This window comes from Trachurus japonicus, chromosome 1 (genome assembly GCF_045865225.1).
Source record: "Trachurus japonicus isolate A0001 chromosome 1, Traja_1.0".
NCBI classification, from domain to species: domain Eukaryota; kingdom Metazoa; phylum Chordata; class Actinopteri; order Carangiformes; family Carangidae; genus Trachurus; species Trachurus japonicus.
This window is the reverse complement of record NC_140907.1, coordinates 36,195,595-36,220,183: the sequence shown is the minus strand read 5'-3', so window position 1 is coordinate 36,220,183 and position 24,589 is coordinate 36,195,595. Positions and strand designations below refer to the sequence as shown.

At 43.9% G+C, this 24,589-nt stretch overlaps 3 protein-coding genes and 2 pseudogenes across 3 annotated transcripts in view; all 5 read left to right on the top strand.

Moving 5' to 3' along the window:
• The first annotated feature begins 1,404 nt into the window (after positions 1 to 1,404).
• LOC146992449 (E3 ubiquitin-protein ligase TRIM21-like) lies at positions 1,405 to 3,303 on the top strand (annotated as a pseudogene).
• A 27-nt stretch (positions 3,304 to 3,330) lies between these two features.
• Positions 3,331 to 24,589, top strand: part of gtpbp2b (GTP binding protein 2b) — a 61,039-nt gene continuing 39,780 nt past the window's right edge. Inside the window, exon 1 of the mRNA XM_085786530.1 lies at positions 3,331 to 3,383. The gene's annotated coding sequence lies outside the window, so the exon portion shown is untranslated. The remainder of the gene's footprint in view (positions 3,384 to 24,589) is intronic.
• On the top strand, positions 8,946 to 10,592 carry LOC146992448 (E3 ubiquitin-protein ligase TRIM21-like). Its single transcript, XM_085790620.1, has one exon. The coding sequence runs from the start codon at positions 8,946 to 8,948 to the stop codon at positions 10,590 to 10,592; it is 1,647 nt and encodes a 548-aa protein (XP_085646746.1).
• LOC146992447 (E3 ubiquitin-protein ligase TRIM21-like) lies at positions 15,839 to 17,620 on the top strand (annotated as a pseudogene).
• On the top strand, positions 22,321 to 24,425 carry LOC146992446 (E3 ubiquitin-protein ligase TRIM21-like). Its single transcript, XM_085790611.1, has one exon. It carries the CDS (start codon positions 22,722 to 22,724, stop codon positions 24,423 to 24,425), a length of 1,704 nt encoding a protein of 567 aa, XP_085646737.1. The 5' UTR covers positions 22,321 to 22,721.

Here is a 24,589-nt window from a genome sequence, read left to right as displayed (position 1 = left end):
CTGAGGGGTTTAGTTCCCCTTTAAGTTGCCCAGTCACCTTAAAGACTTTCAGTTGAACTAGAGGATTTGCTGAGAGTGTTGTTGTCACCTGTTGTAAAAGAAAAAAAGAAACAAAAATGTTGTAATGTTCATGTTTCAGTTGGATGCATAGATCCTGCTTAAGGGGGGAGGGATGTAGTAAGGAGATGTACTATAGAGAATGCCCACAAGAGGGCACAGTGGGTGTAGAGAACCAGTAATACACACAGAGGAAGTGAGGGTTGTTGATGTTCGTGACCAGCCCAATGTGATGTATGTCGATGTATACCCTGCCTGCAATTCTCGGGTTAAAGTGAAGTAAACCAGTTCTTCTTGAGATACCATGACTCCGGTGTGAGTTACTACAGATGTATTTCCTGTTTTTGACAAGGGAGCAGACTTTTGTTACCATGAGTGTAGGGACTGCTAGCTTGTGTGGATTAGCACGGATCCTGGCATGGACACCTCCTGGTTTGTCCCGCTCAGGTGATGTATTGCAGTGACTGCAGTAACGTCTCAATGGTGGAGCACCATGTGGAAAAACTGGAAGGTGTGGCCTTCCAGATGTCAAACAGTATTTGTCGTTTGCACTATGGCACATTCATACAGTTTTCAGTAATACCAGTCATTCCACTAACCCATGAAAGCGCTGAATTTTCACAGAAATTTCAGAGAAGCTTCCGCCAACATCCATCATTCAAGTCAGACTACACATCCTAGTCATATGCACTAAAGTGACATTTTAAGGCTCTCCACTGAGGAAAAACAACACCAACGTAAATGTCTTCTCTGTTGGTCACTTTCTTGTTCTTTGATTATATTCCTTCTGCTGAATGACCAGGGTTTTCCTGTGTAGTAGCTACAATCCATTTAGGACCGGGTTACACAACAATGCTGGTGAAAATGGCTAAAAAGGACAAATTATTTTATAGGATGTGCCTTTCATTTAGATGGCAACGGCGTTTTTGGGGCTTGAACATTGAACCACCATTGGGTTCCCGTCTAAAGGGTAAAAACGCAAAAGTCTGCTACAATCTGCTCATGTCGCACGTGTTTACGTCATAGGCATGCCGCCTGGCATGCACACGTAATTGGATTCCACAAACTTTTGGCACACAGATTTCCCCCCTAAAAATGCTCGTCTAAAGGCAGAATAAAATGTGGGTACACAACGCCACTTTTGCATTTTCTATTCAGATCGTCTCTATGTAATCATAGCCTCATGAACTGTGTCTTGGGTACTTGTCTCTACCTGTTCCTAGGAGACCCACTGCTCCTCCTCCCCCTCCTGTCTGGTTTAAGTAAAATGTTTCATTTCCTGTGCGCAGCATGGTAACGTTTCAAAACAAAAAACAGTGAAAAATACCACAAGAGATTTGTGTTGTGCTATGGATATAACGGACATTCAACAGACCTGAAAAAGTTACACACTATAGCTTAGAGAAGTGAAGCTCAGTGACTTTCAGCTCCAGAATTAGACAGTTCAGTGAAAGTATTTTGAAAAATGATTGTTTTTTTCCCTTTGTCCTCAGTGTGTAGACATGTCTGCTGCCAGCAACCTGAGGTCTGAAGATCAGTTCCTGTGCTCCATCTGTCTGGATGTCTTCACTGATCCAGTCACTACACCATGTGGACACAACTACTGTCAGAGCTGCATCACTCAGCACTGGGACGTTAATAACAGGTGTCAGTGTCCAATGTGTAACAAAGTTTTCAAAATAAGACCTGAGCTGCATGTCAACACTCTGCTCTCTGAGGTTGTTGCTCAGTTCAGACGTGAAGCTCAACAGAAAACCAGCAGCAGCAGCTCAGAGCAACAAGTTTCCAAACCAGGAGAAGTTCCCTGTGACGTCTGCACTGGAACCAAACTGAAGGCCCTGAAGTCCTGCCTGGTGTGTCTGACCTCCTACTGTGAGACTCACCTGGAGCCTCATCTGACACTGTCAGGTCTGAGGAGACATCAGCTGATGGAGCCTGTGGAGAACCTGGAGGACAGGATGTGTAGGAAGCACGATAAACCTCTGGAGCTGTTCTGTCAGACCGACCAGACATGTGTCTGTGTGCTCTGCTCTGTTTTAGACCACAAGACTCATGAGTTTGTTCCTCTGAGAGAAGGATATGAAGGAAAGAAGGCAGAGCTGCAGAAGACAGAGGCTGAAACTCAGCAGATGATCCAGAAGAGACGACTGAAGATTGAGGAGATGAAACAGTCAGTGAAGATCAGTAAAGCTGCTGCTGACAGAGAGAAAGCAGAAGGTGTTGAGGTCTTCACTGCTCTGAAGGAGTCTGTTGACAGAGGCCTGAAGCAGCTCATCAAGGAGATCGAAGAGAAACAGAAAAGCTCAGAGAAACAGGCTGAAGACTTCATCAAAGAGGTGGAACAGGAAATCTCTGAGCTGAAGAAGAGAAGCACTGAGGTGGAGCAGTTCTCACTCTCTGAAGACCACCTCCACCTCCTCCAAAGCTTCCCATCCCTGAAAGCTGCTCCACCCACCAAGGACTGGACACAGGTCAGAGTCCGTCCACCACCATATGAGGGGACTGTGGAGAGAGCTGTGTCTCAGCTGGAGGAGACGCTCCATGAACAGATGAAGAAGATGAAGATGGAAGCTGAGATGAAGAAGGTCCAGCAGTTTGCAATGGATGTGACTCTGGATCCTGATACAGCAAATCCATGGCTCATCCTGTCTGATGATGGAAAACAAGTTCATGATGGTGATGTGAGGAAGAATCTCCCAGACAACCCAGAGAGATTTGATCCTAGTGTCTGTGTCTTAGGAAAACAGAGTTTCTGTTCAGGCAGATTTTACTTTGACTTTCAGAATAAAGGAAAAACTGACTGGGATGTGGGAGTGGCCAGAGAGTCGATCAACAGGAATGGAACAATCACCCTGACTCCTCCGAATGGTTACTGGACGATATATTTGAGAAATGGAAATGAGTACAAAGCAGGTGCTCGCCCCCCAGTCCCTCTCACTCTGAGGTCTGGTCCTGAGAAGGTGGGGGTGTTTGTGGATTATGAGGAGGGTCTGGTCTCCTTTTATGACGTTGATGCTGCAGTTCTCATCTACTCCTTCACTGGCTGCTGCTTCACTGACAAACTACACCCATACTTCCTTATCTCAATAATGGAGGTAAAAACTCTGCTCCTCTGGTCATCTGTCCTGTCAATCAAAGTGCCTGATCATTGACAACAATCAATACACTGCTGAATGAAATCTTATCATTGTGTGTGAACAGAGTAAATATGCAATAGATGTGGTCTTCATATTACAGCAGTGTTACAGATAGGATAAATGTCCGCCGTGAAATGCTTCTCACGGCGGACATCTTGAGCTCAGCGATGGTGGATTAGTCTGGCAGTGGTGCAGTGTCTCCTGGACACGGCAGACACGGACAGGGCTCCGGCTCCAGGAACAACGGTATGAAAACGTTGAAGAAGTCGGGAACGGGCTGCCCAGCTCTGGGTAGCTGGTAGGGATGGGCATGATTAATCGATGATCGATTATTGATCGTTAAGAATTTTATCGATCACGGAAAATTTTTATCGATTTATAATAAGGGATCATGTAGAGGGCAGAGGTTGTCATGGAAAAATAAACCACGGGTTTATTTTTTCATAACAACCAATAAACTCCATATAAGTATTATTATACAGGCCTATTATTATTATTACATGGTTTAAGAGTAAAATAATTCATTAAATATGACAGGGCACGTTTGTGTCGCAGACTCGTTGCAGCAGAGATGTGAGCTGAGACACCGCGGCTCCGCTCTGATTAGCAGGTTTGGTTTTCAGCAGCAGTGTGGAAGGAGCCTCCACTCTCTCTGTAAGTTACAAGCTACAAGTCATTTATCTAACATCACAACTAGTCCGAAGCTGTTTAACGATGGTTAAAATGAAACTTAAGGTAAATATCCTGCATAGTTAGTTTCTCTTTTCTGTGCCGCGCTGATCAGAGCGCCGCTCCGTGGTGTTGGCCACAGAAAAAACAATAAAACACACGCGTTCACAGTTTGAAAGTGCCTGCGATTTTTTTTTGTACAAGTGCAGCCAAACACGAGGCTGAAGAGAGAGGGACAGCAGAGCTGCTCTGACAGCTCAGCTGCAGGTGAGCCAGGCAGCGCAACAGTGCTTTTTTTTTTTTTACCTAAATGATGCCGGCACCGGCAGCACACAGACGTCCGTGGAGCTACGTTGTTGTCTGACCTTCTTCATTCACGGGGACTGCCCTGGATTACTGGCACACGCCATAGCCGCACGCATTTTTAAAAAAAATTATGATTATTAATATTAATATTAATATTAACGATTAATCGAAAATTGATCGTTAATTTTCCCGAAGATCGATCAAAAAGATTTCTTCAAATGCCCATCCCTAGTAGCTGGATAGGTTGGGAAGGACATCACAGGCCACCTAGACCAGAAACCTGATGCAGTGTGACTCTGCTCACCAAAGGTCAGCCCACAAGGTCTTCCTCATCACAGTTTGCTGCCATCTGGTCTAGGTGCCTTACTGTGCCATTGTTGTCACTTCATTCTGGACTAGTTGCCTCAATTCCTTTCCTCAAGCCTTGTCGGAGCAAGCAGCTGTGAAGGTTCCTAGCCCAGTCCTTCCTCTGGCCACTGCTCCTGCCAGGACTTGATAGCATATTTGTAATTTTGCCTGCTCCACTGCAACATCTTACCCCCACTTCCTGCCAGTTCTGACTGCTACCCCTCCACGAGAGACTTTAGGGTTTCTTGACTCTCAGAACTGCAGCACCTCCCTCATATGCAAAACTTTGGACTCCTCCTTGATGGATTAAAGAGGGAGCCTCAGTTTGCAGGTGTTTACACAGAGGCCGATGTTGCTCAAGCTTCTTAGGAGCCCTAACAGCTTACTCGCCTTTTCAGGTTTGAGATGGTGGAGATCGTGAACTCGCGGAGGAAAATATGCCACAGTACTCTTGGCAGAATCCTGTGCTGGTACATCCACACCTGGAATTTGCCAGGAAGTCCGGTCTTGTCAACTGCCTTCAACAAACTTTCCAGCTCCTTGTACTTGTTCTTATGGCAGCTGTCAAAGATCTTCCCCAGCCTTTAACTGGTTTCTCAGAGAGGGTGGGGATTTGTGACCATGAAACAGAGAACCAGAACTTTTCCACCACTTGGCCTTTCTTTAACATCAGCAATCTTCACATTTCTGACTTGAATCGCTTCCTGGGCCATCCTACCAGCCTCTCCAGTCCCTTCAGGATCCGATCTGCCTCCAGGCACACACTCGGCCTTTAAATGGGGCTTGTAATCAGCCTTTTGGTGAAGCAACTAGTCGGAAAGATTCAACACATTCACAGGACCTCATCACACCATCACTAGTCGAGGGACAGAATAATGGACATTTCCATAGATTATTTATTAACTGCAAGACATTTAAAGCAGTACTAAAGAACTTTCAGTTTTGGTTGAGTTTGGCGGCACCTGTGGACCAAAGCGGTAGTGTTTTGCCTGAAGGAAGACTCCATTTCCCATGAACACTAGCGTGAAGCCCTGTAAATATCCTGCATTAAAATTAACAGAAGACATCAAAACTAAGTTTCTGTTTCCAGTGGATCATTTCAAAGTGAAAACACAAACATAATCCATTGCTAAAGTGCCGTTTTGCCTGTTCCCTCCTTGTTGTGACTCGCAAAAGTGAAAGTGAAAGTAAAGTGAGAGCAGGGTTCCTACCATGCTCCTCAAAGTTGCTTATGCCAGTGAAGGCAACATAGACCCCCTCAGGCCATGACAGAGGGGTCATTCAACCTGTTGTAAGTCGATGTATCATCACAAAAGTTATGAAAATATTTTATGAAGGTTGAAAAGTTCCTTAGTGTTGGTTTAAATTAAGTCTGAAAGGGTTCAGCCTTGCTTGTCCCTCTCCTTGTTCCTCTACAGCTCCACCCAGGCCCTGATTGCTAAACAACATCCACCTGCTTCTTCTATTTTTTTTTTTTTTTACCTTTTTATTTTTGGTGGTATCTGGGTGTGGGTACATTTTCTGGGTGTGGCAGTGGGCCTTGCCTCAGGTCCGTTGTTGACTTGCAGAGTTCAAAGTTTAAAGTCTACCTAGTTAACCTTCATCATGGGGTGCCTCACAACATTACTTTACTCTAACCTTGCCCTTGTTTGTACAGCAGTTTAATCACAATCTCTTTTGGTTTGACTCTACATTTGGTTTTGTTCTGTTTTTTCTGGAGTCTCTGTGTTAACTGATGAACAGTAACTTTTGGGATGTGAATTGTTGTATCTGCACAGTACATTTGTTGGGTTACTCGGTTACTATGTACGGTAGGTGTAAGTTGGCAACATTTGTGTAGTTGTGTCTACATTGTGTCCTTTAATTGTGTTGTGGCTGTGGCAGTCCGCTTTTGGTTGGGTCACTTGTGTATTACTCAATCACTATTGCTTAGCTGTGACTCCTTGGTTTCGTTTGGACCGTGTGTGTGTGTGTGTGTGTGTGTGTGTGTGTCACTCAGATCACAAAGATCAGTGGATCTTAGTTTGATGGGGTTGACTTCATAAGTAACAAAGTCAGTGTTTCCTGGTTAACTGTATTTACTACTGTCATTAAGGATGTGGCTGTAACCTGCTTGGTGTAACCTGCAGGGATTGCTATGGGCTTGCCTGCCTCTCTCTCTTAAAGCCCTTTGAGACAAACTGTTTGTAAAAACGGGCTATACAAATAAAATTGCCTTGCCTTGCCCTTGCCTCTCAGATTGTTTTTTAATGTCCTGTGATTCTTATGTTTATTAAACCATTTCCTATTTTTATTAGTGTCTTTGTGTGGATGTTTTGTAGCCTCGTAAACCAGTTGATGTAACATTTCTGTCAGTAAATCTGAAGCAGAAAACAAAACACAGGAACTGTGCTGCAGTGGCCGTTGGCACAAAACCTCAAGCTTCAGCATCAGGTTACTGAGAAGAGTGAGAGCATCAGAGAGACAGCAGAGCCTCGTTGGAGACGGATCTCTCTCTGTTTTTGTCTGAAGACAAATAAAATAAAGTCCATCAGGATTTTTTCAACACCCTCTTAAATACTGGTGAGTATAGTTAATAATATTTACTGGGATTCAACAGTCAGCATTAATACAAATTAACAGAAAGTACCACTTCCTGCATTTCATATTGACACGTGTCAGATTTACTCAACTGAAGACTGAAAGCAACAATATGCTTTTTTTTTTTTTTGCTTTAAAACAATAGTTTCAAAATCATTTTTATTCCTAATTCACTGACTGAGCTGAACACCTGCTCAATGTACTTAGTGTTTTTTTTTTAGCACAGTCTACACTTTCACCAACAGTTGTCATTGAGTTCCATCTTGGTGCCACACCCTGGAAGGGTATCAACAGTTTCCTCTTGATGAAACCTCTTCATAAAATGACAGATTGTTAAAACAGGGATGTGGCCCTTTGGAGCCGTTATGTTTGTTGGTTAAAGTATTTCTGATGTGCTATCATCTTCACTGTGGTGAAACTAGTAGCCTAACAATTATGCCTTTTATGTACTGTAAAACTATTGTTCACTGAAATTTGGCATACAACCCGTTTTAACATTTGTTTGAGAATCTAATTAAGATTTATTAATACCTGCAAATAATTGTGCCAACATGCTGTGTCTGTATTTTATATCACTGTGTAAAACTTTTTTTTAAAATATTTTATCTCCTGAAAGTTTTACAGGGGCCAAATGAGTCCCTGCCTCGGGGAAGTTACTCAGATTGCCCCTGAAAAACTCCCAGGCGGGGCTTGTGGTTTACTCTGTGCTCATACCCAGAGCAGGATGTGATGCCAAAAGAAAGCCCCCAAATAATCAGTATTTTTTAAAACACAGTATTGTTTAAAAAAAAACATCTGCACAGCCAGAAAAAAAGATAACTCAGTAAAAAATGTATGATAATAGTAGCAGTAAAAATGTATTTAAAGCACAAGTAAGCGGAATGTTTGTGTTAATATAAGTCTTAAATAGTTATATCGTCCGACAGCAATCACTTAAATAGAGAGTTTGGTCCGAAACACAGGTCTGTCAGTCACTGCTCTGCTGTAAGCCGAGGAGAAAACTTTCCTTGTATCCTACAACCTTTATCCAATGAGGAGAGAGAACGGCATAAAGGGGCGGTCCTCTCTGTGTGTGCAGCCAAGGGATGCGCGTGAATGTGGTGACGTAGGGACGAGGGCGGGGACTGCTAACTCCATCTGCTGACAGGAAGTTAGCCAAAACCACCGGATCGCTTACTTCTGCTTTAAGTGGACAGAAAACTACACGATCATGCTACTACGTGACGACTGAAACAGCATGAAGCAGCAAGACCCAGCATTATTACAAAGCCTCAACACTTCCAGAATAAAAACAATAACAAAGCAGTAAAAAAAAAAATCCCGCACATTGATAATGCAATGATTGAAACTTTTGCACGTCGCCTCAAGAGTCTGGGAGCCGAGAGTTTCTACCCCAAAAAAACGCTGCTTATTGGGGGGCTTTTATGCCTTTAATTGATAGGATAGTAGAGAGAAAAACAATGGTGAGACAGAGAGAGGCGGGAAGACATGCAGCAAAGGTCATTGGAGCAAGGACTATACCCTCTGTATATGGGGCGCCTGCTCTACCCAGTGAGCTATATGATGCTCAAGAATAAATTGGTTTATTGGCATGTATTTCTTGAGACATTCAACTGATATTTAAGACATTACTAAATCCTACCTCTGTCCTGTCTCAGTGTTGTTGTACCTGGAGCTGCAGTGGTCACTCTTGCTGAGCACTGCACAGTATTGGTTTAAGAAGTCTAGCTAAGTGACTTTTAGCAGCAAAATTAAACAGTAACTTATGTTATTTATCCTGGCCACAATGGAAATGTTCCTATTTCAAATGTTGTTTTTGACTTCAATCTTTGTCCTCAGTGTGTAGACATGTCTTCTGCCAGCAACCTGAGGTCTGAAGATCAGTTCCTGTGCTCCATCTGTCTGGATGTCTTCACTGATCCAGTCAGTACACCATGTGGACACAACTTCTGTCAGAGCTGCATCACTCAGCATTGGGACGTTAATGTACCATATCAGTGTCCAATGTGTGAAGAGGTTTTTGAAACAATACCTCAGTTGAAGATCAACACTCTGTTCTCTGAGGTTGTTGCTCAGTTCAGATGTGAAGCTCAACAGAAAACCAGCAGCAGCAGCTCAGAGCAACAAGTTTCCAAACCAGGAGAAGTTCCCTGTGACGTCTGCACTGGAACCAAACTGAAGGCCCTGAAGTCCTGCCTGGTGTGTCTGACCTCCTACTGTGAGACTCACCTGGAGCCTCATCTGACACTGTCAGGTCTGAGGAGACATCAGCTGATGGAGCCTGTGGAGAACCTGGAGGACAGGATGTGTAGGAAGCACGATAAACCTCTGGAGCTGTTCTGTCAGACCGACCAGACATGTGTCTGCATGCTCTGCTCTGTTTTAGACCACAAGACTCATGAGTTTGTTCCTCTGAGAGAAGAATATGAAGGAAAGAAGGCAGAGCTGCAGAAGACAGAGGCTGAAACTCAGCAGATGATCCAGAATAGACGACTGAAGATTGAGGAGATCAAACAGTCAGTGAAGACCAGTAAAGCTGCTGCAGACAGAGAGAAAACAGAAGGTGTTGAGGTCTTCACTGCTCTGAAGGAGTCTGTTGACAGAGGCCTGAAGCAGCTCATCAAGGAGATCGAAGAGAAACAGAAAAGCTCAGAGAAACAGGCTGAAGACTTCATCACAGAGCTGGAAAAGGAAATCTCTGAGCTGGGGAAGAGAAGCACTGAGGTGGAGCAGCTCTCACTCTCTGAAGACCACCTCCACCTCCTCCAGAGCTTCCCATCCCTGAAAGCTGCTCCACCCACCAAGGACTGGACACAGGTCAGAGTCCCTCCACCATCATATGAGGGGACTGTGGTGAGAGCTGTGTCTCAGCTGGTGGAGACGCTCCGTGGACAGATGGAGAAGATGAAGATGAAGGCTGAGGTGAACAGGGTCCAGAAGTTTGCAGTCGATGTGACTCTGGATCCTGATACAACATATCCTAGACTCATCCTGTCTGGTGATGGAAAACAAGTTCATCATTGTGATGTGAGGAAGAAACTCCCAGACAACCCAGAGAGATATGATAAATGTCCAAGTGTCTTAGGGAAACAGAGTTTCTCTTCAGGCAGATTTTACTTTGAGGTTCAGGTTGAAGGAAAAACTAAGTGGGATGTGGGAGTGGCCAGAGAGTCGACTGACAGGAAGGGAATCATCACACTGAATCCTCAGAGAGGTTACTGGACAATAAAGTTGAGAAATGGAAATGAGTACAAAGCTGGTGGTAGCCCCTCAGTTGTTCTCAATCTGAGGTCTGGTCCTGAGAAGGTGGGGGTGTTTGTGGATTATGAGGAGGGTCTGGTCTCCTTTTATGATGTAGATGCTGCAGCTCTCATCTACTCCTTCACTGGCTGCTGCTTTACTGACAAACTACGCCCATTCTTCAGTCCCTGGAATAATGATGGAGGTAAAAATTCTGCTCCTCTGATAATCTGTCCTGTCAATCAAAATGCCTGATCATTGACAACAATCAATAGACTTGTGAAATGGTTCAGAGTACACAACAGTCACAGTCATATATTACAGCAATGTCAGTGATGTGAATACAGGATTGTAGTGGATTAGGGTTTGAAAAACAAACCAAACAAGGACAAAAAGATCACATTTTAAATAGCTCAATTCCTAATACTGTTAAAGTCCCTGTAAAGTGAAATTGGAGTTTTGTTTCAAAATATATTAAAAATGTTCCAAATGTAATGATAAAAACATGCAAAAAGACTCATTTCTGTACAGTGCTTAATTTTAGAGGTTAGGGTTTCACAGTTTCACTCTGCTTCAGGGGTCTTTGTTTTTAAGGGCAGGCTTACAGAGGGGGACGCCGTGACGCACTGCACTCCCTACTTTCATAACTCCTCCCATGTGCACAGTCACTGTGAGAAAGCCCTATAGGTGAGGCACCACCTACTGGTCAGAGACGGTAACGCGGGCTGGTGAAGTTGGGGAATGCCAGCAGCAGAGCAGACTGAAGCTGCACAGACTTTCTGTGTGTTCTTTTGTTCCTTATCCTGTGTGCGTTCTTGAAGAAATGTAAGTGTCTCTGCTTGTTATTTGTGGATGTTCTATTATTCTTTCAGTTCGTGTTACATAACATGGTGATAATGTGTTGTGTGTATGGTGAGTTAGCTAAGTAGCTGCTAGCTCTGTTTACTACTAGCATTGGAGCTAAGTGATTGCTAGCAATGTGTTGCAGCTCTGTTTACTGTCATGATTGGGTTTATTGTCAATGAGGAATCTGGGGGTGTCGAGTTGTTTACTTTACTGTAGATAATGTACCTAAGGCTCCAGTGTTGTTAAGAAATTTGAGTGTCTTATACACATTGTTCATGGATAATTATTTTACTCCAGTTTGTGATGCTAATATGCTAACTTAACCCTTTCTGTGGGTGTAGCCATGCCTTTGCTAATAGAGGTTAACTGTTTAATTATTTACTGTGAATTATATCTGATATAAGGCTCCCACATTATTACATGGCAGTTGTATTTGGGAGTGCTAATTGATATTTTGCTAAATATGCAGACCATTTGTAATGTAGTTTTTGGTTTCATCTTTTACAGACCACACACGCATCCATACAAACAGATATGTACATGTTGTACAATGTGGTTGAAGTCCAACAAGCTTTATTAAAGAAGAAAGAGTTGATCTCCCTCTCTCCAAGTCCCTTGATTCTTTAACTGGATTCATCGTCCATAATCCACCGCCTCAACCAGCTATCCTGTTTTCTGAGGCTCACCCTCTAACAGTCACATTATAAATACTTCAAGAATGCCAACGACCATCTGCTGCCACTACCTCTGGAATGGTGTGCCGCCGGAGCTACCAGTCCACTAGCTTGGTCTGTCTTAATAAAATGTAATGCAGACTTAACAGGTCATTGTAAAACATATATTTATTGATGTAAATGTGGTGTTATTTGAACATAGTCTGTACAGATCCCAGAGGCAGCGCTGCTCTCATGTGAAACATGAAGCTCCACTTTTAATTCAAACAAACTAATGAGACTGCCACCGTGGGACCAGCCAAAACTCTAAACTCTAAAAGCCAAAACAGCCACAGTCCAGGTGAACCTCTGCAGCGTCTGTCCCACAGCTGACCGCCACAGCAACGGCTACACCGGCAACAAAACTGAGGGCCGCCGCCCTCAGCACACGAATCTCCGCCTGCCCTGATAGCGTTAGCTCGGCGGCTAACGCTAGGCCCGTTCGTCCTGAGCTGACGGTGGTGGCCTTAATTGTTTTTGCGGTGTAGCCTTCAAGGCTCCCGTTGCTGTGGCGGTGAGCCGTGGGTCCGATGCTGCAGTGGCTCGGGACCACGGAGGCTCGGGGTGAACGAACAGGGCTAGCCGGCGAGTTAACGCGTTAGCACCAGGCTAGTCGAGCTAACGCGTTAGCGCCGGGCTAGTGTTAGCCACCGAGCTAACGCTATCAGGGTAGCAGAGATTCGTGTGCTGACGGCAGCGGCCCCAGCATATTTCCCTCACTGCTCAGTGTGTATCAGAGACATTCAGATAAGAGCTGGACTCAAACTCAGGCTCAAGCCCGTAGCTGCTCGGGTACGATTTGACAGTTAGCAGTAGCATCAGCATAGTTGGCCAGCCAGTAGGCCATTTGATTTACAGTTGAAACTTGACGAAGCTCAGCAAGTGGGTGGGGCTTCTGTGCCTGCAGCAGACTTCCAGAGCTGCTAGAACTGCCTCATTTAGTCATGATTTTAAAACCTAATTTCACCTACTAAACGAATTTTTCTAGCATCCAAAATTGGCAGGATGGTTAATAGGACATATGTCTGGGATGTGATTAACTCAGAAGACGGATCCAGTGTCACTTTTCAGGGACTTTAAGTGTATTTCTAAATCTTTTATTATCTTTGAGCTGTCATCATCAGTGAGACACATCTGTAAAACATGACAATGTGATTTTAATGTGTTGGATGATGTGTTTTTTATTTATTGTATTTGTACTCCAGGGAACATCTGTGGGACAACAGATGGAAATTAGCCTGTGGCTAAAATCTGGCTTGTTTACAATTCTATATGTCTTGTTCATGAACTTACACTGTCCCACCCAAATAAAATTGAATTGAATTGAATTGAATTGAATTGAATTGAAATGAAAACAGGGGATTTAAAAAATAATAATAATAATTTTAGTATGTTGTTCTGGACACCTCATAGAAATGATGTATGGTGAAAAACATTCTGTTACAATTAGTCTGTCGTAAAACGTTATTTTGCCTGGACTATTAAGGCGCGTTTCCACTACATGGTACCGGCTCGACTCGACTCGACTCGGCCTTTTTGCGTTTCCATTACGTAAAAGTACCTGGAATCTGGTACCCGGTACTATTTTTTTAGTACCTGCTCAGCCGCGGTTCCAAAACGGCTGAAGCGGTACTAAAATGTGACGTGTAAACATTGCGGACTGCTGATTGGTCAGAGAGTCGTCACCGGTGGCCGCGGGTCATCAGATATCACCACATTTCAATAAATAAATGTTTTGAAATGAACAAACTATGCAAGTCTGGTCGCTTTTCCGCTGTCGCTGTCCCCCCCGCCACTCCCCTCCCCTCCCCTCCTCTCCCCGTCTGGCCATGTGGGTTTGTTGACAACGAAGCCGGCGAAAAATCAATACGGAGCGGTGGCTAACTTTATATAACACATAGGATGTTATGATGTGTAGTCTTAACTGTCAAAAACAAAGGCTTACAGTTACGGAGCTCGTTTGTGTGGCGGTGCAGCAGAGAGGAGAGGAGAGCTGGGACACCGGGGGCCAGGTAACGGATGTTGCAAGGTTGGTTTTCAGCCGTGAGAGGCCAGGTGAAGGCAGAGAGCCTCCGCTCTCACTCGTAACAAGTCACAAGTCATATAGTAAACTATCAAATTACTCCGGAGCTTTTAATTAAGGTAAAAATGTGGCATAACCACGGGGAAAATCCTGTTTATAGTTTTGTTTTATTTTGTTAAGCGCCGCCGGTCGCTATGACGACCGGCCACTCTAAAGCCGGTACTATCCTGTAATGGAAACACTCTCTAGAATAGTACCTGGTACCAGAGCCGAGCCGAGTCGAGTCGAGTCGAGCCGGTACCATGTAGTGGAAACGCGGCTTTAGATGTAACATTTTTGTCAGTAAATCTGAAGCAGAAAACAAAACACAGGAACTGTGCTGCAGTGGCCGTTGGCACAAAACCACAAACTTCAGCATCAGGTTACTGAGAAGAGTGAGAGCATCAGAGAGACAGCAGAGCCTCGTTGGAGACGGATCTCTCTCTGTTCTTGTCTGAAGACAAATAAAATAAAGTCCATCAGGATTTTTTCAACACCCTCTTAAATACTGGTGAGTATAGTTAATAATATTTACTGGGATTCAACAGTCAGCATTAATACAAATTAACAGAAAGTACCACTTCCTGCATTTCATATTGACACGTGTCAGATTTACTCAACTGAAGACTGAAAGCAACAATATGCTTTTTTTTTTTTTGCTTTAAAACAATAGTTTCAAAATCATTTTTATTCCTAATTCACTGACTGAGCTGAACACCGGCTCAATGTGACCTAGTGTTTTTTTGTTTTTGTTTTTTTTTACACAGTCACACTTTCACCAACAGTTGTCATTGAGTTCCATCTTGGTGCCACACCCTGGAAGGGTATCAACAGTTTCCTCTTGATGAAACCTCTTCATAAAATGATAGATTGTTAAAACAGGGATGTGGCCCTTTGGAGCCGTTATGTTTGTTGGTTAAAGTATTCCTTCACTGTGGTGAAAAAGAAACTAGCAACAATCGTGCCTTTAATGTAAAACCATTGTTCACTTCAGAACACATGGACACTGAAATTTGGAATACAAGCCTTTTTTATGTATGAGAATCAAATTCAAAATCAATGATCTGCAAATAGTTGTGCCTAAATTTTGTGTCTGTATTTTATATCACTGTGTAAAACGTTTTTTAAAAAATATTTCATCTCCTGAAAGTTTTATAGCGGCCAAACGAGTCCCTGCCTCAGGGAAGTTACTCAGATTGCCCCTGAAAAACTCCCGGGTCGGGCTTGTGGTTTACTCTGTGCTCATACCCAGAGCAGGATGTGATGCCAAGAGAAAGCCCCAAAATAATCAGTATTTTTTAAACACAGTGTTATTAAAATAAAACATCTACACAGCCAGAAAAAAGATAACTCAGTATTAGATGTATGATAATAGTAGCAGTAAAAATGTATAAGTGAACAGGAAACTACATGATCACGCTATTACGTGACAATTGAAACAGCATGAAGCAGCAAGACCCAGCATTATTAGAAAACCTCTGCACTTCCAGAATAATAACAACAACAAGAGCAGTCTGGGAGCCGTGGGGGCTGAGTGAGAGGACGGTTCCTGTAAAGTTACTATGCCCGAAAAATGCTTCTTGTTGGGGGGCTTTTATGCCTTTAATTGATAGGATAGCTGGAGAGACAAACAATGGGGAGACAGAGAGAGGCGGGAAGACATGCAGCAAAGGTCATTGCAGCAAGGACTATACCCTCTGTATATGGGGCGCCTGCTCTACCCAGTGAGCTATATGATGCTCATTGGTATGTATTTCTGGAGACATTCAAATTATATTTAAGACATTAAATCCTCCCTCTGCCCTGTCTCAGTGTTGTTGTACCTGGAGCTGCAGTGGTCACTGTTGCTGAGCACTGCACAGTATTGGTTTAAGAAGTCTAGCTAAGTGACTTTTAGCAGCAAAATTAAACAGTAACTTATGTTATTTATCCTGGCAACAATGGAAATGTTCCTATTTCAAATGTTGTTTTTGACTTCAATCTTTGTCCTCAGTGTGTAGACATGTCTTCTGCCAGCAACCTGAGGTCTGAAGATCAGTTCCTGTGCTCCATCTGTCTGGATGTCTTCACTGATCCAGTCAGTACACCATGTGGACACAACTTCTGTCAGAGCTGCATCACTCAGCATTGGGACGTTAATGTACCATATCAGTGTCCAATGTGTGAAGAGGTTTTTGAAACAATACCTCAGTTGAAGATCAACACTCTGTTATCTGAGGTTGTTGCTCAGTTCAGACGTGAAGTTCAACAGAAAACCAGCAGCAGCAGCTCAGAGCAACAAGTTTCCAAACCAGGAGAAGTTCCCTGTGACGTCTGCACTGGAACCAAACTGAAGGCCCTGAAGTCCTGCCTGGTGTGTCTGACCTCCTACTGTGAGACTCACCTGGAGCCTCATCTGACACTGTCAGGTCTGAAGAGACATCAGCTGATGGAGCCTGTGGAGAACCTGGAGGACAGGATGTGTAGGAAGCACGATAAACCTCTGGAGCTGTTCTGTCAGACCGACCAGACATGTGTCTGCGTGCTCTGCTCTGTTTTAGACCACAAGACTCATGAGTTTGTTCCTCTGAGAGAAGAATATGAAGGAAAGAAGGCAGAGCTGCAGAAGACAGAGGCTGAAACTCAGCTGATGATCCAGAAGAGACGACTGAAGATTGAGGAGATGAAACAGTCAGTGAAGATCAGTAAAGCTGCTGCAGACAGAGAGAAAGCAGAAGGTGTTGAGGTCTTCACTGCTCTGAAGGAGTCTGTTGACAGAGGCCTGAAGCAGCTCATCAAGGAGATCGAAGAGAAACTGAAAAGCTCAGAGAAACAGGCTGAAGACTTCATCACAGAGCTGGAACAGGAAATCTCTGAGCTGGAGAAGAGAAGCACTGAGGTGGAGCAGCTCTCACTCTCTGAAGACCACCTCCACCTCCTCCAAAGCTTCCCATCCCTGAAAGCTGTTCCACCCACCAAGGACTGGACACAGGTCAGAGTCCGTCCACCATCATATGAGGGGACTGTGGAGAGAGCTGTGTCTCAGCTGGTGGAGACGCTTCGTGGACAGATGGAGAAGATGAAGATGAAGGCTGAGGTGAAGAGGGTCCAGCAGTTTGCAGTCGATGTGACTCTGGATCCTGATACAACATATCCTAGACTCATCCTGTCTGGTGATGGAAAACAAGTTCATCATTGTGATGTGAGGAAGAAACTCCCAGACAACCCAGAGAGATTTGATAAATGTCCAAGTGTCTTAGGGAAACAGAGTTTCTCTTCAGGCAGATTTTACTTTGAGGTTCAGGTTAAAGGAAAAACTAAGTGGGATGTGGGAGTGGCCAGAGAGTCGACTGACAGGAAGGGAATCATCACACTGAATCCTCAGAGAGGTTACTGGACAATAAAGTTGAGAAATGGAAATGAGTACAAAGCTGGTGGTAGCCCCTCAGTTGTTCTCAATCTGAGAAGGTGGGGGTGTTTGTGGATTATGAGGAGGGTCTGGTCTCCTTTTATGACGTAGATGCTGCAGCTCTCATCTACTCCTTCACTGGCTGCTGCTTTACTGACAAACTACACCCATACTTCAGTCCCTGTAATAATGATGGAGGTAAAAACTCTGCCCCTCTGATCATCTGTCCTGTCAATCAAAATGCCTGATCATTGACAACAATCAATAGACTTGTGAAATGGTTCAGAGTACACAACAGTCACAGTCTTTATATTACAGCAATGTCAGTGATGTGAATACAGGATTGTAGTGGATTAGGGTTTGAAAAACAAACCAAACAAGGACAAAATGATCAAATTTTAAATAGTTCAATTCCTAATACTGTTAAAGTCCCTGTAAAGTGAAATTGGAGTTTTGTTTCAAAATATATTAAAAATGCTCGAAATGTATTGATAAAAACATGCAAAAAGACTCATTTCTGTACAGTGCTTAATTTTAGAGGTTAGGGTTTCACAGTTTCACTCTGCTTCAGTGGTCTTTGTTTTTAAGGGCAGGCTTACAGAGGGGGACGCCGTGACGCACTGCAGTCCCTACTTTCATAACTCCTCCCATGTACACAGTAACATTATAAATACTTCAAGAATGCCAACGACCATCTGCTGCCACTACCTCTGGACTGGTGTGCCGCCGGAGCTCCCAGTCCACTAGCTTGGTCTCTGTCTTAATAAAATGTAATGCAGACTTATCAAGTCATTGTAAAACATATATTTATTGATGTAAATGTGGTGTTATTTGAACATAGTTTATACAGATCCCAGAGGCAGCGCTGCTCTCATGTGAAACATGAAGCTCCACTTTTAATTCAAACAAACTAATGAGACTGCCACCGTGGGACCAGCCGGCGCCCGGTGGCAAAACTCTAAAAGCCAAAACAGCCACAGTCCAGGTGAACCTCTGCAGCGTCCGTCCCACAGCTGACCGCCACAGCAACGGCTACACCGGCAACAAAACTGAGGGCCGCCGCCCTCAGCACACGAATCTCCGCCTGCCCTGATAGCGTTAGCTCGGCGGCTAACGCTAGGCCCGTTCGTCCTGTGCTGACGGTGGCGGCCCTCATTTGCCCCGTTTACATGAGAGCTTTAATTCCGAATTAAAATCATTTAATTCGGATTAATTCCGCTTTAAAAAGATCATGTAAACACTTAATTCCGAGTGAAAATTTAATTCGGAATTAAACTTAATTCCGAATTAAGTGGGTGGTTTATTCCTATTTTAAAGCGGAATTAATTAATTCCTCTATCATGTAAACGTTTATTCTTTTTAAAAATAATTCCGGTCGTTCTGCGCATGCGTATTAACTGACTCGCCGCTCTGTGTGTGTGTTGCGGCTGTAACGTTATGTTATAGCCTACTTTTCGGCTACAACACACACAACATAACGTTACAGCCGCAGTGTTGTGAGTGAATCATGTCGGGACAACCAGGCTTCATGAACCCGCTCCACAGACCCCGCTGCCCGACCGCCGGTGGCTCACACACCGGGGAAGGCGATCCGGGCAGTGAGGGTGTGTGAGCCCGGCGCCACCGCCGCCGCTGGGGGCAGGGAAGGCGATCAGTGAGCTTCGCCTTCCCCGCCGTAGCAGTAGCGGCAGCGGCGGCGGGGGCGGCCAGGCTCACACACCCAGGGAAGGCCATCCTGGCAGTTAAGAGGAGAAACTTTCTGCTTCTAAGTTGTTGTTAAGTTTAGGAGCAGCGGAGCGGCTCGCGGCTGCAGCTCTGTTCACTTCACACACTGGGAATGGAGTTTGTTTTCTTCCAGTAGACGTAAATACGTAAACACGTGTACCCTCTGTCCAATCAGAACGCTTCCCGACCTCCAGACGTTGAGCGGAATTAAATAAAGGCGATTTAACGTGTTTTCCATGTAAAACCTAATTCGGAATTATTATGTCCATGTAAACTCGAAAAATATTTTAATTCCGAACTATTTAATTCGGAATTAATTAATTCCGCTTTAAAAACATCATGTAAACGTGGTAAGTGTTGTTGCGGTGTAGCCTTCAAGGCTCCCGTTGCTGTGGCGGTGAGCCGTGGGTCCGATGCTGCAGTGGCTCGGGACCACGGAGGCTCGGGGTGAACGAACGGGGCTAGCCGGCGAGCTAACGCGTTAGCGCCGGGCTAGTCGAGCTAACACGTTAGCGCCGGGCTAGTGTTAGCCGCCGAGCTAACGCTATCAGGGTAGCAGAGATTCATGTGCTGACAGCAGCGGCCCCAGCATATTTCCCTCACTGCTCAGTGTGTATCAGAGACATTCAGATAAGAGCTGGACTCAGACTCCAGCTCAAGCGTATAGCTCAAGCCCGTAGCTGCTCGGGTACGATGTGACAGTTAGCAGTAGCATCAGCATAGTTGGCCGGCCAGTAGGCCATTTGATTTACAGTTGAAACTTGACGAAGCTCAGCAAGTGGGTGGGGCTTCTGTGCCTGCAGCAGACATCCAGAGCTGCTAGAACTGCCTCATTTAGTCATGATTTTAAAACCTAATTTCACCTACTGAACGAATCTTTCTAGCATCCAAAATTGGCAGGATGGTTAATAGGACATAATATGTCTGGGATGTGATTAACTCAGAAGACGAATCCAGTGTCACTTTTCAGGGACTTTAAGTGTATTTCTAAATCTTTTATTATCTTTGAGCTGTCAGCATCAGTGAGACACATCTGTAAAACATGACAATATGATTTTAATGTGTTGGACGATGTGTTTTTTATTTATTGTATTTGTACTCCAGGGAACATCTGTAAATGGGACAACAGATGGAAATTAGCCTGTGGCTAAAATCTGGCTTGTTTACAATTCTATATGTCTTGTTCATGAACTTACACTGTCCCACCCAAATAAAATTGAATTGAATTGAATTGAATTGAATTGAATTGAATTGAATTGAATTGAATTGAATTGAATTGAATTGAATTGAAAACAGGGGATTTAAAAAATAATAATAATAATTTTAGTATGTTGTTCTGGACACCTCATAGAAATGATGTATGGTGAAAAACATTCTGTTACAATTAGTCTGTCGTAAAACGCTATTTTGCCTGGACTATTAGATGTAACATTTTTGTCAGTAAATCTGAAGCAGAAAACAAAACACAGGAACTGTGCTGCAGTGGCCGTTGGCACAAAACCACAAACTTCAGCATCAGGTTACTGAGAAGAGTGAGAGCATCAGAGAGACAGCAGAGCCTCGTTGGAGACGGATCTCTCTCTGTTCTTGTCTGAAGACAAATAAAATAAAGTCCATCAGGATTTTTTCAACACCCTCTTAAATACTGGTGAGTATAGTTCATAATATTTACTGGGATTCAACAGTCAGCATTAATACAAATTAACAGAAAGTACCACTTCCTGCATTTCATATTGACACGTGTCAGATTAACTCAACTGAAGACTGAAAGCAACAATATGCTTTTTTTTTTTTTTTTGCTTTAAAACAATAGTTTCAAAATCATTTTTATTCCTAATTCACTGACTGAGTTGAACACCTGCTCAATGTGACCTAGTGTTTTTTTTGGTTTTTTTTACACAGTCTACACTTTCACCAACAGTTGTCATTGAGTTCCATCTTGGTGCCACACCCTGGAAGGGTATCAACAGTTTCCTCTTGATGAAACCTCTTCATAAAATGATAGATTGTTAAAACAGGGATGTGACCCTTTGGAGCCGTTATGTTTGTTGGTTAAAGTATTTCTTCACTGTGGTGAAAAAGAAACTAGCAACAATCGTGCCTTTAATGTAAAACCATTGTTCACTTCAGAACACATGGACACTGAAATTTGGAATACAAGCCTTTTTTTTTATATTTGTATGAGAATCAAATTCAAAATCATTGATCTGCAAATAGTTGTGCCTAAATTTTGTGTCTGTATTTTATATCACTGTGTAAAACTTTTTTTTTTTTTAATATTTCATCTCCTGAAAGTTTTACACTGCCAAACGAGTCCCTGCCTCGGGGAAGTTACTCAGATTGCCCCTGAAAAACTTCCGGGTGGGGCTTGTGGTTTACTCTGTGCTCATACCCAGAGCAGGATGTGATGCCAAGAGAAAGCCCCCAAATAATCAGTATTTTTAAAACACAGTGTTATTAAAAAAAACATCTACACAGCCAGAAAAAAGATAACTCAGTAAAAGATGTATGATAATAGTAGCAGTAAAAATGTACTTAAGTGGACAGAAAACTACATGATCACGCTATTACGTGATGACTGAAACAGCATGAAGCAGCAAGTCCCAGCATTATTAGAAAGCTTCAACACTTCCAGAATAAGAACAATAACAAAGCAGTAAAAATAATACTCCCGCACAACGATGATGCAATGATTGAAACTGTTGCACGTCACCTCAAGAGTCTGGGAGCCGTGGGGGCTGAGTGAGAGGATGGTTCCTGTAGAATTTCTACCCCAAAAAAACCCTGCTTATTGGGGGGCTTTTATGCCTTTAAAGGGACAACGAGGAGTTTTGGAAAAGCAAAGTGTTTTCACACTACATTTATGAGCCTCCGCGCGCACCGTGAATTTCTTTGACCGGTGCAAGACAGACTCATGTTTTCATTCATCAAGAATTGAAGTCAGAGGTTCGAAGACGATCAGATACTGTCGTAGTTCCAACCATAAACGGCGATTCGGCGGCGTTATTCTCATGACTCGTCGGGCAGTGTCCACGAAACCGAAAGTAAGGAAACACTGGTCGGCTCGCCCAGCGTTTCCACCACCACTAATAATAACAAAATAACGATAGAGACAAAACAATATATTTATCGAAAATGGGCCCATTAACAAGTGTGGGTAACGTAGATTCATCCACATTAATATGAGACTTTTTTATTGTCGCGAAATTTTTCGTTCTGCCGCTGGAGAAACTCCTCGTTGTCCCTTTAATTGATAGGATAGCTGTAGAGAGACAAACAATGGGGAGACAGAGAGAGGCGGCAGCAAAGGTCATTGCAGCAAGGACTATACCCTCTGTATATGGGGCACCTGCTCTACCCAGTGAGCTATATGATGCCCAAGTAAACTGGTTTATTGGCATGTATTTCTGGAGACATTCAAATGATATTTAAGACATTAAATCCTCCCTCTGTCCTGTCTCAGTGTTGTACCTGGAGCTGCAGTGGTCACTGTTGTTGAGCAAATGCTGCACAGTTTTGGTTTAAGAAGTGTAGCTGACTTTTAGCAGCAAAATTAAACAGTAACTTGTGTAATTTATCCTGACAACAATGGAAATGTTCCTATTTCAAATGTTGTTTTTGACTTTGATCTTTGTCCTCAGTGTGTAGACATGTCTGCTGCCAGCAACCTGAGGTCTGAAGATCAGTTCCTGTGCTCCATCTGTCTGGATGTCTTCACTGATCCAGTCAGTACACCATGTGGACACAACTTTTGTCAGAGTTGCATCACTCAGCACTGGGACGTTAATGTACCATATCAGTGTCCAATGTGTGAAGAAGTTTTTGAAACAATACCTCAGTTAAAGATCAACACTCTGTTCTCTGAGGTTGTCGCTCAGTTCAGACGTGAAGCTCAACAGAAAACCAGCAGCAGCAGCAGCAGCAGCTCAGAGCAACAAGTTTCCAAACCAGGAGAAGTTCCCTGTGACGTCTGCACTGGAACCAAACTGAAGGCCCTGAAGTCCTGCCTGGTGTGTCTGACCTCCTACTGTGAGACTCACCTGGAGCCTCATCTGACACTGTCAGGTCTGAGGAGACATCAGCTGATGGAGCCTGTGGAGAACCTGGAAGACAGGATGTGTAGGAAGCACGATAAACCTCTGGAGCTGTTCTGTCAGACCGACCAGACATGTGTCTGCATGCTCTGCCCTGTTTTAGACCACAAGGCTCATGAGTTTGTTCCTCTGAAAGAAGAATATGAAGGAAAGAAGGCAGAGCTGCAGAAGACAGAGGCTGAAACTCAGCAGATGATCCAGAAGAGACGACTGAAGATTGAGGAGATCAAACAGTCAGTGAAGACCAGTGAAGCTGCTGCAGATAGAGAGAAAGCAGAAGGTGTTGAGGTCTTCACTGCTCTGAAGGAGTCTGTTGACAGAGGCCTGAAGCAGCTCATCAAGGAGATCGAAGAGAAACAGAAAAGCTCAGAGACACAGGCTGAAGACTTCATCACAGAGCTGGAACAGGAAATATCTGAGCTGGAGAAGAGAAGCACTGAGCTGGAGCAGCTCTCACTCTCTGAAGACCACCTCCACCTCCTCCAAAGCTTTCCATCCCTGAAAGCTGCTCCACCCACCAAGGACTGGACACAGGTCAGAGTCCGTCCACCATCATATGAGGGGACTGTGGTGAGAGCTGTGTCTCAGCTGGAGGAGACGCTCCATGAACAGATGGAGGAGATGAAGATGAAGGCTGAGATGAAGAGGGTCCAGCAGTTTGCAGTGGATGTGACTCTGGATCCTGATACAGCACATCCTGCACTCATCCTGTCTGATGATGGAAAACAAGTTCACTGTGGTGATGTGTGGAAGAAACTCCCAGACAACCCAGAGAGATTTTCTCCTAGTCCCTGTGTCTTAGGAAAACAGAGTTTCTCTTCAGGCAGATTTTACTTTGAGGTTCAGGTTGAAGGAAAAACTAAGTGGGCTGTGGGAGTGGCCAGAGAGTCGATTGACAGGAAGGGAGAAATCACACTGAGTCCTGAGGATGGTTACTGGGCAATATGGTTGAGAAATGGAAATGAGTACAAAGCTGGTGATGGCGCCTCAGTCCCTCTCAGTCTGAGGTCTGGCCTTGAGAAGGTGGGGGTGTTTGTGGATTATGAGGAGGGTCTGGTCTCCTTTTATGACGTAGATGCTGCAGCTCTCATCTACTCCTTCGCTGGCTGCTGCTTCACTGACAAACTACACCCATTCTTAAGTCCTTATCCTAATGATGGAGGTAAAAACTCTGCCCCTCTGATCATCTGTCCTGTCAATCAAAGTCCCTGGTCATTCACAACAATCAATCAATCACTGCTGAAATCATTGTATTTGTGATGTGTTATGAGTTAATACAGAATAGACGCAGTCTTTATATAACAGCAGCTGCTTAACCCACTGCGCCACCCGGTGCCCCGATTTTCACTGTATTTACTCATCAAAATGTGACAAATAAACTTGAAATTTTAATGAAAATTTTGATTGAGTTGAGTTTAAAAGGG